Source organism: Schistocerca cancellata, chromosome 12, assembly GCF_023864275.1.
Source record: "Schistocerca cancellata isolate TAMUIC-IGC-003103 chromosome 12, iqSchCanc2.1, whole genome shotgun sequence".
Lineage (NCBI taxonomy): Eukaryota > Metazoa > Arthropoda > Insecta > Orthoptera > Acrididae > Schistocerca > Schistocerca cancellata.
Window position 1 is genome coordinate 124,446,590 of NC_064637.1, and position 17,614 is coordinate 124,464,203.

The 17,614-nt window shown below is 40.4% G+C and overlaps 1 protein-coding gene across 1 annotated transcript in view; it reads right to left on the reverse strand.

Moving 5' to 3' along the window:
* LOC126109509 (ectopic P granules protein 5 homolog) overlaps positions 1 to 17,614 on the reverse strand; it is a 343,395-nt gene that overhangs the window by 312,256 nt on the left and 13,525 nt on the right. The window contains exon 4 of the mRNA XM_049914531.1: positions 5,944 to 6,043. Coding sequence (XP_049770488.1) covers positions 5,944 to 6,043 — 100 coding nt within the window. The remainder of the gene's footprint in view (positions 1 to 5,943; positions 6,044 to 17,614) is intronic.

Genomic DNA, 17,614 nt, shown 5'->3' on the forward strand with positions numbered 1-17,614 from the left:
AGTGCTGTAACAGTAAAAAGAGTATCCAATTTGGCTGTTATTTTAAATGAACTGCAAAAATACAGCTTCATCCTTTGCCACAAATAAAGTTTATTTTTGTACATTTTGATATAAGTCATTTTCAAAGTAACAATTATTTTTTATCTTCCCACCTAATTTTCCCAGGGCAACACAAAAAAGAATTATGTTGGTCCATATCAAAACTATTAATAATTTCGAACAAATCACGACACACAATATGAACTGTAAAGGAGGCAAACATCATGACAAACCAAGGAAAGAGCATAAAAAAAGTTGGTGTCTTGATCACATAATATTTTATTAGAACAGAAAATTGCATTTGGCTCTGCAGACACCATGAAAACTAAAAATGTTGCAGCGTCATGTAGGCGAAACTGGTGATCAACATTATAGGACTGAGACACTAATTTTTATTATCTAATCCGAGGCGAAGATCACCAGTCTCCTCAGGCGGCACAAACATTTCAACAACCACGAAAAAATTACCCAACTATGTAGAAACAAGAATGAGTGAAATGCAAAAAATAAAATAGTTCGGATATCTTATGGTTGTGACAGAACAAGGGAACAAAATCTGCCTTTGCTAAATAACAAACTGTCTGTTCCAAAATATGTGTGACATGCTGAATAAAACTGTAGGTAGGCACATGATGATAAAATAACACTTGGTTACCAGAAGGCAATATGTGAAAACTTCAGTAACTGCTGTAATAAAATCATCACATGGTTACATAAAGCACATTCCATGGCTTTTGGCATTAAAACAGGAGTCAGGAAGGAGATGTGGAAATTAATACAGGAATAAAAATGAATTTACTGACTTTCAACAATGTAGGAAGAGATAGATTGCTACTCACTGTAATAATAACATGCTAAGTTGCAGACAGGCAGAATTAAAAAACACTTACCCATAAGCTTTCGCTCTCAGGCTTCATTGGAAAAAGAGAAACACACCCCATTCATTCACACAAGCAAGCACATCTCACAGACACATGATCACCAGCTCTGGTAGCTCGGGCAGAGCAGCTGGCATTGGCAGTCATGTGTGCACGAGATGTTCTTGCTTGTGTGAATGAATGGGGAATTGTTGCCCGAGTTGCTGGAGTTGGCGGTCATGTGTGCGTGAGTTGTGCTTGCTTGCGTGAATGAGTGGCGCGTTTTTCTCTTCTTCCAATGAAGGCTGAGGGTGAAAGATTATGTGTAAGTGTATTTTATTTGTGCCTATCTGTAACTCAGTGTGTTATCTTTACACTAAGTAGCATCTATATTTTACTACATTGTTGATATTCCTTCTTGGAGTTCCTTTGTTTAATGTACTGACTTCTGCAGATGCAGCATCAATCATCAAACATCTAGGCCGTCTGAAAATACTGGCAAGAAAGTTATTACAAAAAGAGAACGAAGTTAGATTGAAAGTAGATTACAAAAAATCATCATGTTTGAAGAGGCAGAAGAGTTTAAATATCTGGGGGCTGTAGTAAACAACAGAAATGATGAGAAACGAAAAATAGAAGCAAGGGTCAAAGCAGTATCCAGGGCATTATATCCACTTGAGAAATTATTGTTGCCTAAAAATTTTTTAAGAGGAACCAAAAGAAGGATATATAAAGTAATTGGACCAGTATTATCATAAGAGGCTGAAATATGGAGAATAGGTAAGCATACAGAGAAAATTATTGACAATATAATTTAAATGGATAGATATAAAAAATCTACTCACTGAGCGGCAGTAGGAGAACACAAACACAAAAAAGCTTAACTTTTACCTGTGTTTGGAGCCAGTGGCTCCCTGTCCTGGCAGAAGAGTTGAAGGGGAAGAAAGAGGGGTGGAGGAAAAGGACTGGAGAGGTTTAAAGAGAAGGGATACAGTTCAGAAAAATCACCCAGAACCCCAGATCAGGGGAGACTTACCAGACGGGTTGAGAAGGGAAGACTGACTGCTGGGAACTGCACTGGGCTAGATTTAAAAACCTGAGAGCTTAAAGGTGGAAGACAGGGTAGTAAGAAAGACAGAGATTACTACTGAAACATTGTGCACAAGCTAACAATGGTGAAAAGTTAAGTTCATTGTATGTAACAGGGGTGGGAGGGGAAACAGTGAAAATTAGACAGCTCAGCAATTAGTTGTGGAAGCCAAGACAACAGGACTGAGATGGGCTGGTCACATCTATAGAAGACGGAAAGGAGCAAGACTGGGAAAAGTGTCAGAGAAGAAACCCAAAGACCTTTAGGCAGACCAGATATAAGAATGGTTCAAATGGCTCTGAGCACTATGGGACTTAACTTCTGAGGTCTTCAGTCCCCTAGAACTTAGAACTACTTAAACCTAACTAACCTAAGGACATCACATACATCCATGCCCGAGGCAGGATTCGAACCTGCAACCGTAGCAGTCCTGTGGTTCCGGACTGAAGCGCCTAGAACTGCACGGCCATCGCGGCCAGCCATATATAGGATAGAGAGGCCAGGTGGCCAGGGATCTTCAGGTACTTGGATCAAGGGAATGCTGTGAAGGAGCCTACCTGTTGAGGCCAAAACATACCACGGTTTTTGGGGCCGTGAGACTAAGTAAGAATAAAAATTGTCAGTGGCACAAATATCTGTATAGAGACAGACAGATGGACTAAAATAAACAATATGCATGGTGCAGTTAAAATTATAGGCTAATTAAATATAGAAAAGCTATTGTTAATAATGAAGTAACTGTTCCCCAAGTTTAAAGCAGGCTGTTTGTAATTTCCCATGAAACAGAGAAGTGGAAGGCCTCGCATCCTTCCAGATGATCTGACTGGTGAAGTGGATGCAAAAGTAACAAATAATAACTACTTCATATAAAGCAATCAATCTCTAGAATTTATAGGAAAACAATTTTGAGGGTCACGGTTCACATTTATAAATCAAACCACTAGTCAGATTTTACAGCTGTCTGGGTACATTATCAGCAGACCCATTTAACACACTGCCTTGAGATCAAGTTTATGGGACCAGTAACAAATGTGACTAACAGTGGATAATGAAAGTATACAAAAAAAGGGCAGCACGAATAGTCACTGTTTGTTCGACCTATGGGTAGATGCCTGAAGAGAGACGCAAAATATCCCAGCTTTAAATTATGAAACTAGGAATATAAGAGGGGAGGTCAAATATGAACTGTAATTTACTCTATTTTATTTATTTATTTTTTTTAAATCTTTGATGAATCAACCAGAACAAAAATACACCCACCTCATTTTTACGGTTTTCTAACTTTGCTACACATTCTTCCCATCGAATTAGCAATTTTTGGATGCTGTCCTCAAAGAAAATGGAAGTGGCACTTGCTTATGAACTCCTTTAAAGCTGCACTGTCTTCAATCCAGTGTCCTCCAAGTTGTTCTTTCAGCGATCCAACCATGTGAAAATGACAGGGTGATGAGTCTAGACTGTATGTAGGATGTTCCACAGCTGCCCAAAGAATTTCATCTAATTTGTCACTCAAAGCAGCAGAGTGGAGCATTGCCTTGTTGTGCAGAATAATCATCATCAGTGACAATGCCTTGAGCACTTCCATACCTTATTCCTACTGCTGAAGCAATTTTGGCAAGATTTACACACCAGTCTTCCACAATAAGGTCCTTTACGGCACAAATGTTGTCTGGTGTGATGTCGTCCATTGTCATCTTTGCTGGGATACGTTTTCCACAGCTACCTGGCCTGGCACAAATGCCTTATGCAATTTGTGCGCTTGGATCTTTGAAAAGGTTTCTTCCTCGAACTGTGCATAGAGCTTCCTCAAAATTTCTGCACATCTGATGCCTTCTTTCAGGAGAAACTTGACAATTATGTGCTGCACAACAGACTTGTTTACCTATTACTCCCTCATGGTGACCTGACTCGAGTGGTAGCAGCATCGCAGTGCCTAACTGCAGCATCACAATGCTATTTCAGACATCCTCATCACCACCCTGTCAAAGCTGCGGCCATTTCCATCCACTACCACAGCTTCCAGATTTAATTTCCAGTCCATATTTGAAAGATCGTCATACTACAGCATTCTAACATTGCAAGGACAAGATTAGACTAATTACAGCAGACCCAAAGGCATGTAAACAATCATCCTTTTTGCACTCCATACGTGAGTGGAAGGGGAAGAAGCCCTAATAACTGCTGCAACGGGAAGTACCCACTGCCATGCACTTCACAGTGGTTTGCAGAGTATGCAAGTAAATTTAGATGTAAATATAGAAGAAAGATTAAAGCACACCGAGATGCATCAAGATGGAAACTCCTCCATCCACTGTGTTGTGTACTTCTATGATAAAGTTCCCCCCCCCCCCCCCCCATACCTAATGCAGTTGCGCATGCAATCTCTAATATGTACAGAAATATGTCAAACTGTCATTTATGCAAAATTTCAATGACTTTATAGTTAAATTATTTGCATTTATCTTCCTGATTCTAATGACACAATTAGTTTCATTAAAAGCGCAGTTCATTAAAAGTTACAGTTAACTGAAACTCCGACTACAGTAAGTAATGGGGAAAAGACTTTGAACTAATAGACAGAATATGAAGCGCTGTTATGACTCATTGAAAAGTAGAGATTTCACTCTTTCTGAAAACATAGTTTAAATTACCTGAAACTAATTAACTTATGAGGTAGCAGAAATTGAAAGTTCAGACAATCATATTTTTGACTGCCTATTTTGCCTCAATGCCTATTAGATTGCCCCTCTGACACTGTCTATTTGCTATATTTTTTCTGGATTAGATTACACATTGCACTAATTAATTAAGACACTAAATAAGATTCTGACTAATTTAGAGTCATAAAAGATAATTTTCAAGAGGGATGCTAGACTTGTATGTAGGAGATTTCTGAATGCCGAAGCATAATATTGTGCCATATGGTATTATAATTTACTAATCTTCTAACATTTTTCATAAACCAGATATAACAGCAAAGACATAACTCATATGAAATAGCATAACAATGTTCCATATGGTTTTATAATTTAATAATCTTTAACATTTTTCATAAACCAGATATAACAGTAAAGACACAGCCCATACAAAACAGCAAAATCTATTGTAGCTGATTTCAAAACATTAAGTACTTTCAAAAACACCCATCCCCAAATTCACCGGTCTGTCTTTATAATTTGTACACGCAATAACTATGTCAGTTAAGGTGAAAGTCTTGGCCGGTGCGCAACCGTGGAACAACTATGTCAGGTTGAATGAAAGTCCCGAACAAGTAACACCTCAGCATCAAAAAGTCTGTGCCCCGAGATCATACATGCCACACCTATGTGTGTAAAGAGCCTGCAACCACATAATATCTTGGCACTGTAAAATCTCGTGTGCAATTGTAAACATGTAACCTCAAAGTGCTAATATTTCACAGACACTATTTATTGGACAATGTAATTAATTTTTGTGACTGTACTGCATATTGTACCACGGATGTTGTGATTTCACACTCCTGATGCTGCAAATTATGCTGCTGTAAAATTCAACAAATATTGTGTCACTAATTAATGCCTGGCTTATCTCTCTTTCAAATATATTGACAAAGGAAGAAATGTGCTTCTCTTTACCCTTGTAACTGAGATCCGTAAAACTGGAACTGGACATCAACAATATTATAGTGCTAATAAAGTGGGAGAAGGCATTTAAAATTCACCTATTGTGTGGACTATATCATTTGGCACTATCCTTTACAGAATCTGTTTCTAGCATATTATTCCAGACGATCACACTATGAGATTTCGAGATACATGAAATAGAGTGCATCAACAGCTAAGAAAAACTTCACAAGACGAGTTAATGCTACTATCCATGCATGACATGATTTGTCAATCATTGTTATGTGCAACTGGCACATAATTCTGAACTAACTTCCTACATGATAATCATCAGGTATACACAAGCAGCCCTCACCTTGTACTCGTGAGTTGCTGAGACCGGATTTCCATCCTGGCACTCCCCGGATTCTGTTACTGAAGTCGTCTCCACAATCCACAGGTGCTGTTGGTGGTCACTGTAACACAATATAACGAACTGTCGTGTAAACTGGAGACATACTGTTCAGATTAAATGCCTGAAAACAGCACAATAAGTCAGTAAAACTTTCGCAGTTTTGTGCTGACCAAAGACCTACACAGGACATTCGCAAGTACAAAGTGTGCCTTATACTCTCTCGGGTAGTGTCATCACAGTCATTGTTGGATGCAACTCAATCCCGAGTATGCATAGCTTCCGACTGCACAGTGTGAGCAACTCAACTCAGCTTACGGACTTTTTCTCAATGACCGAATAGACCAGTCTTGGAATACAACAAGTGCCCACACAAATCACACTAAACTGTTGGAGAGGGTGTGGTTTTAACAGACGGAGCACATAAGGGTGCAGATACCAATCCTACACTTGAGGGATTGAATGTACCCTTATGCTTCTTTGCACAGTGGCATCACTGACGGGGATGCCCAATAGTTCTAGAAGAGACAGATTGGTTCCTGGAGATCGTTTGGAGCATAGGAGTGAGTCAGTTGAGCCACAGCACGCTTGCAGCACTCATCTCAAGTGTCCACACTTCCTGTGATTGCACATAAAAGTTAAGTATTTTGTGGAGACATGACAGTTTGTCCTACCAGGACCATCACGCTAGTAGGACACATATGAATGTGAGCAAAGTGAGAGGTTTGAAACTCAGGATGAATTCCATACCTGGGAATTGTTATTTAATGAAAAGGTTATTGTACAGTAAGAACTTGGCAATGGTAAACCTGTACAAGCTCATGACAGATGAATGACTATAATTGTAGAGTGAATGCAATATGAACTAGTCGGAACGTGTTACTTGAATTCAAAGTGGAATAAAATAGCTCAGTCAAACAGAAGTATTCACATATCACAACCAGTTCATTATTATTACAATTTTTTGGAAGAGAATGGATTATTGAACAGTGGGGAAAACTAGATAGGGCACATACTGCAGGCTCAATGTCAGAACTTTTGATATCTGTGCAAGTACACTGGAAGTAAGTTCACCCTCTAAAAATCTGGCTACTTATGACTGTCCATTGCCTAATTTTCATACCAGCCAGACAGTAGCAAGGAATAATCAACAATAAATCAATAAATAGTAAGGGAAGTGGCTTACAAGCATTCTCAGTTTGTCATTTATCCTCTTCACATTTGCAGCGTTCTCCTTCAAACGAGTTGACAACATTGGATGCAGTGTTGCTCCACAGTAAGCAAACCACAGCACATGCCATCTATGTTTGTGTATTTATACAAACTGTCTTCAAGATGTCTTTCACCTGGTCCTTAAAGGGCTTAAAAGGGGATCCACGAGGTCCACTGCCAGAGCAGAGTTCACCATAAACGATTTGACACGGTCTCAGTCAAATGTTGAAGATGACCTAACCATCTCAGTTGACAAGTGACAATGGTTACATCAATGCTGTTTAGATACACTTTCTCAAGAACCTACAGTGTAAGTCACATAGGCCTCCCATTCAACCTCACCAGTCCTGAGCCCATATTCAAGCTGCAAGAGAGTTCTTTTGTGTTAACTGCTTTGTGGTCATGATAGTTAACAATGAAAGACCCCCTACAACATTTTTGAAACCATAGCAGATCATTTACGGACGGTATCACGTATGATACCTTGTGACTTAAACAGGACAATTATCCATATAACCATACAATTTCAAGTTACTCTATTATAAAAAACTGGCCATAAACATTAAACATGTTTCTTACACTTACTGTTATCTCAAGGTGGGTAAAAATACATACATATCTGGTATCAAACCTTTACTTTTGTTTCACAAAGACATACTGTGCATTTGAAAAATACGAAGTTTCCAGTAAGTGCTACCACCTACTGATAGTCGGCAGTAAGATGAACAAGTGAATTTTGGCACATGTGATATCTATTGTATATGATACCACTGGCCAGTAAACAATCAGTTGAACATGCACCCGAGAAAAAAATGGAACTGGAGGTATCATATACGATAGCTCAGGGCTTAAGAGGTTAATGATCAAGATGAATCTCATTTTTTGTTGGTGGAAGTGTTCACATTTTTTGTCATCACAACAGTAATGTGTGTATGCTCTGTACCTCACGAGTTTGATAACAGCTTTTGGTCGGGTTTGATTGTTGGGGAGGAGACCAGATAGTGAGGTCATCTGTCTCATCGGATGAGGGTATGACAGGGAAGGAAGTCAGCCGTGCCCTTTCAAAGGAACCATTCCTGCATTTGTCTGGACCGATTTAGGGAAATCATGGAAAACCTAAATCAGGATGGCCGAACGTGGACAAGATGCTCCAAGATATTAGAAGAGATCGATCTGCTCCAATATTGTGTCTAAGATGGTGATATTGAACTCAGGAAGAGTTACAACTGGGGCAGGTTGTGTGAGTACCTTTGGTTTCCTTTTTCATGTTGATGGTAAGATGAAACCGATCACATGCAGTTTCAAAGCAGCTGACTGACGTTGTAACTCTGCAGCTGTTAGAGCAGGAGATACACTGCTATAGGCATCCTATAGTTCTGTCACTCGGGTAACCTGGGCACGTCTTTGTGAATGAAGTCTTGCCAGATTGAAGTATATCTGTCACACAAGCTGAGAGACTGTTAACAGCAAAACATTCTTCTTATATGCATACTTTGTCTTCTTCCATTCTGATCTGACCCATGGAATTCTAGTATGGGGAAATTCCTATGGTGCAATAACAATATTTAAATGACATGAAACACAAATTGTGGAAGGAAATCATAAAGCAATTTTTTTTTTTTTTTGTTTGTGTGCGGCTATATCCCTGCACTTCTGCTACAGACTGTCAAAGTAGCATAGCACACAGTTACAGGAGCCAAAAGAAATCTCCACTTTAGCAATGTGCTCCACCATCACATTTTGGCTCCTATAGCACTGTGCTGTGGTACAGAGATGTGGGGATTTCAATATATACCAGGAAATGTACCTACACAAAAATAAATAAATAAATAAATAAATAAATAAATAAAATATGTGACTTTTTTTTACTTGACTTGATAGCCAAAACTTGAAGACAGGGCCTCATACAGAAAAGCTCCTGTCCACAAATCAACACGGATTTAGAAAACATCACTTGTGTGAAACTCAGGATGCCCGTTTTTCACATTATAGACTATAAACCAATGATAGAGAACGATAGGGGGATTCCATGTTAATAAGATTTCTGAAAAGCTTTGACATGGTGCCCCTGCAGATTGCTGATGAAGGTCCACAGTTTAGTTCCCCCAAACACATGAGTGACTCAAAGACTTTTTACTTAATGGAACCCAGTAAGTTCTACTCAACAGCAAGTGTTTATCAGAGACACGGTTATCGTCAGGAGGCCCCAGAAAAGTGTGATACGACCACTCTTATTATCTATATACATAAATAATCTTACATTCAGGGTGAGCACTAACTTGTAGCTGTCTGCTACTTACACTGTGATGTACAGAAAGCTGTCATCAATGAGTGAGTGTTGGAGTATATGAGAAGACTCAGACAGGATTTCTAGTTGGTTTGATGAATGGCAGCTTGCTTTAAATGTACAGAAAAGGAAGTTAATGTGGATGAATAGAAAAAGCAATCCTATATAATTCAAATACAGTGTAAGTCAGGTTGCTCGACACATTAACATTGATAAAGTATCTAAACGTAACACTGCAAAGTGATATGAAATGGGGTGATCATTTCAGGTCGGTAAAAGGAAAAGCGAATGCTTGACTTTGTTTTATTGGGAGAATTTTGGAAAAGTGTAGGTCATGTGAAAAGGAGATGGGGTACAGAACACTAATGTGACCCAGTCGTGAGTACGGGTCGAGTGTTTGGGATCGCCACTAGGTCAGATTAAAGGAAGACATCAAAGCAATTCAGAACTGGGCTGCTTGATTTGTTACTGGTAGCTTTTATCAACATACAAGTATTTCAGAGATGCTTTGGCAACTCCAATGGGAATCCCTGGAGGCTTGTGAGGCACCATCGTGGAAATTTAGAGAACTGGCTTTTGAGGCTGACTCCAGAGCAATTCTACTGCACGCACGGTACATTTTGTGTAAGTGCCACGAAGATAAGATGTAAGAAATTATAAATCGTATGGAGTTTTGGACAGTCATTTTTCCCTCACAATATTTGGAATGAGAAAGGAAATGATTGGTGCCGATCGTGGTACTCTTTGCCATGTACCGTACAGTGCTTGCAGAGTATGCAATTAGATGTTGATGTACACACCTACTTGAAAGTATCCGGACACCCCCCAGTAATGCAGAACTGACCACTAGATGTGATGAGAGATGAGCTCACCAGTACGGAAGGAGGCACGGTGTGCTGTGTTGTCAGTAGACAGGCAGTAGCAGCAGAACGGGTTGCTCAGGAAAACTAAGTGCCTACGAATTGGTACTAATCGTTGAAGGCCACCAGAGTAACTAATCCATAATAGACATTTCAGCCATTTTTAAGTTGCAAGTCGACTGTTGGTGAAGTGACTGTGAAATGGATATGTGAACAAATAACAATGGCTAAACCGAGACCAGATAGACCTCATACACTGATGGACAGAATGTGTCAATGAGTGTGGAGTCTGGTTGTAAAAAAATGGCATGAAATGAGCAGAAGGAATCACTAGTGAGTTCCAAAGTGATACCAACAGACTAGCTAGCACAATGACAGTGCCTAGGATGTTAAAAAGAATGAGTGAAATTGTAGAGTAATTTGTCATAAGCCAGACATTTCTGTGGTCAATGCTAAGTGATGCCAGAGGACAGTGCATGAAAAGAAACAAGTGGTCACCTTTTACCCAGAGCAAATTTCGTGAATGTCACCTTCTATCATATGTAGTGCTGATAGTCAACTTCAGAGGAGGTTGTGATACAGTATGGGGATGCTTTTCACAGTTAGGGCATGGTATTGTGCCTAAGAAAACACTAAATACTGGAAGATATGAAATCATTTTACAACATTTTTAACTGTGTACGGTAGAGGAACATTTTGGAGATGATGACTGACTGTTATCAACATGACAATGCACCCCCTCATTAAGCAGCACCTGTGTGAACAACAACATTTCTGAAATTGACTGGTATGCTCAGAGTCCTGACCTGAAACCAGTGGAGCACGTTCGAGACGAGTTACAATATCAACTTCACTCCAGACTGCAGCTACCTTCTCTGGCTTCGGCTCATGTGGAAGACTGGGTTGACGTTCCTCCACAAACATTCAGAGATGCCTCATTGAAAATGCCCCCAGCAGAGTTCAAGCCCTCATGAAGGTGAAGGGTGGACACAGCCCATATTAATGTCCACTAATAGGCATCCAGATACTTTTGACCAGATAGCATATGTGAATTACAGGACTTTAACCACAAGACACTTATAGGAATTATTTTAAGAAATCTAATATTACAACAGTAGCTAGGATTTTTATTTACAGCTCCCAGCTCTACACTATAAAGCAACATTTAGTTCCAAAAGCTAGATGGTGCATCTCTTCTATCACAGATACACTATGTGATCAAAAGTATCCGGACATTCCCAAAAACACACGTTTTTCGTATAAGGTTCATTGTGCTGCCACCTACTGCCAGGTACTCCATATCAGCAACCCCAGTAGTCATCCAACATCATCAGAGAGCAGAATAGGGTGCTCTGCGGAACTCACGGACTTCGAATGTGGTCAGGTGATTGGGTGTCATATGTCTGTATGTAAGATTTCCACATTCCTAAACATCCCCAGGTCCACTGTTTCTGATGTGATAGTGAAGTGGATACATGAAGGGACAGGTACAGCAGAAAAGCGTACAGGCGGACCTCGTCTGCTGACTGACAGAGACTGCCAACAGTTGAAGAGAGTCATAATTTGTAATAGGCAGACATCTATCCACACCATCACACAAGAATTTCAAACTGCATCAGGATCCTCTGCAAGTCTACGACAGTTAGGTGGGAGATAGAAAACTCGGATTTCATGGTCCATCAGCTGCTCATAAGCCACACATCACACCAGTAAACGCCAAACAATGCCTCGCTTGGTGTAAGGAGAGTAAACACTAGATGATTGAACAGTGGGAAAATGTTGTCTGGAATGACAAATCACCGAACACAATGTGGCGATCCGATGGCAGGGTGTGGGTATGGTGAATGCCCGGTGAACGTCGTATGCCAGTGTCTGTAGTGCCAACAGAAAAATTCGGAGGTCGTGGTGTTATGGTGTGGTTGTGGTTTTCATGGAGGGGGCTTGCACCCCTCGTTGTTTTGCATTGCACTATCACAGCATAGGCCTACATTGGTGTTTTAAACACCTTCTTTCTTCCCACTGTTGAAGAGCAATTCGAGGATGGCGATTGCATCTTTCAACATGATCGAGCACCTGTTCATAACGCATGGCCTGTGGCAGAGTGGTTACATGACAATAGCATCCCTGTAATAGACTGGCCTTCACAGAGTCCTGACGTGAATCCTACGGAACACATTTGATATTTTTGGAACACCAACTTCGTGCCAGGCCTCACTGACTGTCATCGATACCTCTTCACAGTGCACCACTCCGTGAAGAATGGGCTGCCATTCCCCAAGGAACCTTCCAGCACCTGATAGAACGTATGCCTATGAGAGTGGAAGCTGTCATTAAGGCTAAGGGTGGGCCAACATCATACTGAGTTCCAGCATTACCGATGGAGGGCACCACGGACTTGTAAGTCATTTTCACCCAGGTGTCTGGATACTTTTGATCACATGGTGTACTATACATTTTGCCTCCTGAGGATAAATATTTACCAGCATTTAAGCCTCATAATTTAGTAGTTTTCTCAGCTGAATTTTCATTTGATACAATTAATGATCTATTCCAGTGGTTGGCAGGCTGCGGACCATGACTGTTTTTATAAATAAAGGTCTTACCACAAGGAATTATTTCAATTTTGAGCCAAAACTGAAATCTGAGTAACAATGACGACTGAACAAAAAGCCAGCTACGATGACAATAGCTGCCCGAGTGCCACCAGTCTCAGCCAATCGAGCGAAACGAGTTATTGTGCATCCACCGTGCTGCATAGAATCGACAACTACTTTGTTTCAAATTTCAGTAGTAAGTGTGAGAGTGTTTTTATTTCACACACTTTGCATCACAAAGCTAAATCACATGTGTGCAACAAAATTGCAGTCCTGTGGGCTTATGCCTACTCTGCCTGCAATCCATACTACATCCGAGTTACGCACACAGCGAGCTTTCTTAAAACCGACACTCGATGGCTGCCACATTACACACAGCCGTCAGATTGTGACCGAGGCCATTTGACAGGAAGCGAGGCCAAACGTAACCTGGTGCCAAGGGTTTTACTTTGACGGGCACGCAGGCCATGAGATGCCAGTTCACTCCGAGAAGGCTTCCGTCAGGAACTCACTCGGGAGCTGATGCGACATCGTCACTGCTTCCCAAGCAAACCTTGGCTCTGTGTGTCTACGTGTGGAATTGCCCCCCAAAATTCTTTCGTACAGCATTAGTGAATGGAAGTATGCAAAGTAATCTAATTTTTATGATTTGCATCACCAAAGTTGGTAATTAATTCTACAGAAAGTACTGAACTCAAGTGTTTGAGATGATGTGTGATGCACAATTGCTAACTCCAGTTCTGATCCACATGCGCACCTAGGAATTTTGAACCATCAGTTTTATATATTTCCTTTCTTATGTGCTTTATTGTTATCGACAATGCTACATCTAGCCTTGTACAGAACTGTTAAAGAAAACTGTATTTTTTGCTAAGTTAAGTTACAGAACATTTATCAAGAGCCAATCAGTAGGGGCTTTTGCATATTTTAGTACTTGCTCCTTATGTTGGTGCAGCTTTGTTGGGCTTGATTATATTACACACAACCACAGCAAAGACTGCTATTTCTGATTTATCAATGTAAAATGAAAGTTGTATTCAAGGCACGCTACAATGGGATAGTAGGTTTCGTAGCTGTTAAGTACTGAGGAAATTCGATAATTTTTTATGTTGTCTGTCTCAGTTGCATTGATATAAAATTGCTGCAGTGGTTACTGGATTCAGACTGACAAGCCCATTCTCAAACCACACACCTAGTCATGTCAGTCGGTGCAATGGACACATAAGCTAATATCAATGAGGGTACTTGCTGCCCACAGTATATATTTCTGTACAGAAGCTATTTGTGCCTTTCAGCATGATACTGTATGAATAGTTATAGTTGATAACAAGGTGACGTGTTTGTGAATGGGTGTGTCAGCCCAAAACCAGTAACCACTGCTGCAATTTTATATCAGTGCAACAGAGATAGGGAAAAAAAAAAAGAAAAAAAAATCCAATTTCCTCACTAAACTGGAAGGTCATTTATGTATAGCAGTGGTTACCAAGTTGAACCCTGTGGAAAGCCAGTAGTACAGGGTGATTATAATTAAAGTTAAACTTTCAAAATGCTATAGAAATAATGCCACTGGTCAGAATGATGTCAAATTGCTGCGGAATATTATCAGAGAAAGGAGGAAAAATGCATGACAGAAGAAAAAAATAGTGTGAAAGTTGATCAATAGATGGCACTTTATGTATCAGAATACGTTAATGAAAACACCTGTCATGCACACGACCTATTGAAGTTGGCGTAAACACGCCGGGTACATGACTTTTCCTCCTTTTGCGTCTGTGATGTTTGCTGTGACTGCCTCAATGCAGGATCACACTCTTCTTGTAAAGCCGTATTACAAGAATGATGACTGTGCACACATCGCTCTGCAGAAGTTCTGGCAACTGAAGGATTTGAAGAAAGGCATTGCTCCGATGACTCCCGTGGGTCTGGAGAAAATGATACGGAAATCGAAAAGATGGGTTCTTTTGGTGTGCAATCTGGGAAGAAACGAATTGATTCAACATCAGTGGAAGCAGTGGCCACAGCAATGCACGAGGAGACGAGTGATGGTGTTCAAACGTGTAGTGCATGGATAATTGCCCGAACATTGGACATACCCGTGAGTGCGGTGTGTAAAATCCTACGAAACATCCTTCTTTGCTATCCATTCAAAATTACCCAAGAGCACGAGTTGCTTCCTGTTGACCTGCCAGCAAGAGAGACCTTTGCTTTAGAATTTCTTGCTTGCATGGATGTGGACAATGATTGGCTGTGGAACATTCTATGGACAGACAAAGCCCATTTCCCTCCGACAGGATATGTCAGTACACAGAATTGTCGAATATGGGCAATGGAAAATCCACATGCAGATCAACCAGTAGCACTTCATCCTGAAAAGGTCACTGTGTGGTGCGAGTTTACAGCATCATTTATCATTGGGTCATATTTTTTCAAAGAGACAGGTGCTTCCGGTGCTGATACTTGTACCGTCACTCATAAGCGCTATGAGTGTCTTTTGTGCAACCAAGTCATTCCAGCTTTCCAACAGTGTGGATGTGTGGATGGGATCATTTTTTTTGCAAATGGCATACCTCCACACATCACAAATCTAGTTAAGCAGCTACTGAAATGCCATTTCGGAAATGCTAGAATTATCAGCCGCCATTATCATACAGCCTGGCTTTCCCGATCACCTGATCTTAATCTGTGTCACTTTTGGCTGTGGGGCTACCGAAAGATGTTGTGTTCAATGTTCCATTTGCAAACTTAGCTGCCTTGAAGGAACACACTGCACAACACATTCTAGACGTGATCCCAGAAATACTTCGATCAGTTGTGGAACATATTTCCACATTGTTTAGACTCCAAAGCTGTTTCTTTAGATGTGCTCTGTTGTATTTGGAAAGTGACTGAAATGGGTAGATAGTTATGGCTTTCTTTAATTTGTCTGGAAAGATACTTTTTGAAAGTGGTGCATTACATAAATGCCAGTGGTGTTGAAAAATAGCCGAGATTGTTAAATTGAACAAAGCTCCAGAGCCCGATGGAATCCCTGTCAGATTCTACAAGGGGGGGGAGGGGGGGGGGGGACTGGGACAACACTGTCATGGGTGGAGCTTGTGTAGTACACATTTCTGCCGCAAGGCGTCTAAAGTGCGATTCATTGCTAGTTCAGTACCGCCTGTATTGTCGACATGGCTTGTTCTGTTCATCTGCAGTGATTGGTTTCACTAGCACTGTTTTTCTTTCTTTCTTTCTTTTTGGCAGCTGCGAAATTTTCTTTTCTAATCAGTAAAATGGTGCTGAGACTGTTTTAATGTTGAAAACAGCTTATCAAGATGATGCTATGAGAAAAACTCTAGAGTACAAGTGGTTTGCTTGATTTAAAAATGGCGGCATGTTAGCTGATGGCAAACCTCATTCTGGATGTCCATCAACTACCCGCATTGACAAAAATATTGAAAAAATTCAACACCGTGTGCTCACAGACCATCAATCAACTGTCACAGATTAGTGGGTTATCTTGGAGCTCGTTTCAGCGAATTTCAAAGGAAGATTTGGGAATGAAAAAGGTGGCTGCCAAGTTTGCTCCTCAGGTTCTGGTTGACAATCAAAAGAAACATTGAGTTGAAACATGTTGTGCTTTGAAACAACAGTTTGAAACTGATCCAGCTTTTCTGTCAAAGGACATTACTGGTGATGAGTCACTGTGCTATGGTTACGACTCAGAAACAAAACAACAGTCAAGCCAATGGAAGACGTCATAGTCACTCCGAAAAATGTCGTCATGTCAAGTCAAACATCAAAACAATGCTGGTTTGGTTTTTTGAGGCCAAGGGCATAAGTACACTCAGGGTTTGTTCCCCAAGGTCAGGCCATCAATCAAATCTTCTATTTGGAAGCTTTAAGAAGATTGTACAACAGTGTTCATCAAAAAAGACCCGATTTTGCAAATGGGAGACTAGTTCTTTCAACATGACAATGCAGCTGCACACACAGCCATCTCTGTCAGACAGGTTTTGGCTAAAAGTGGCATGGTTATGCTGCCCCATGCACCTTACTCACCCAACCTGCCTCTGTGCAACTTTTTCTTATTTCCATGCATGAAATGTGGCATGAAATGACACAGATTTGACAACACTGAAGAAGTCAAGAAACAACACGAGGGAGGTGCTGTCAGACATTTCTACAGATGACAACAAAAAATGTTTCGAACGGTGAAATAACTGGTGGGACAAAAGTTTAGTTGTAATGTAAAGTATTTTGAAGCAGGTAAAATGGATTTGTAAACAATTTGAAAATATAGAGCTTTTAAAAAATAATTCCTTTTCTTTTTTAGGGTTCCCCCTTGTATACTGAATTTCTGGCTGAGTTAGCCAAGGGACTATAATCTATTGTCATTCCCTTGAGAAAAAAAAAATGGTGACCAGCAGTTGGAAGAAAGCACAGGTCACACCAGTTTACAAGAAGGGCAGTATATTGTCCAGTATCCTTGACATTCAATTGTTCTAGAATCTTAGAACACATTCTAAGTTCAAATATAATGAGGTATCTCAAACACAATGACCTTCCCCATGCCAAGAAGCATGGATTCCAAAAATGTCAATCATACAAAAGACAACTTGGATTTTTCTCACATGACTATGAAAGCCATGGATCGAAGCCGTCAGGTAGATGCAGTGTTTCTTGATTTTCAAAAAACATTT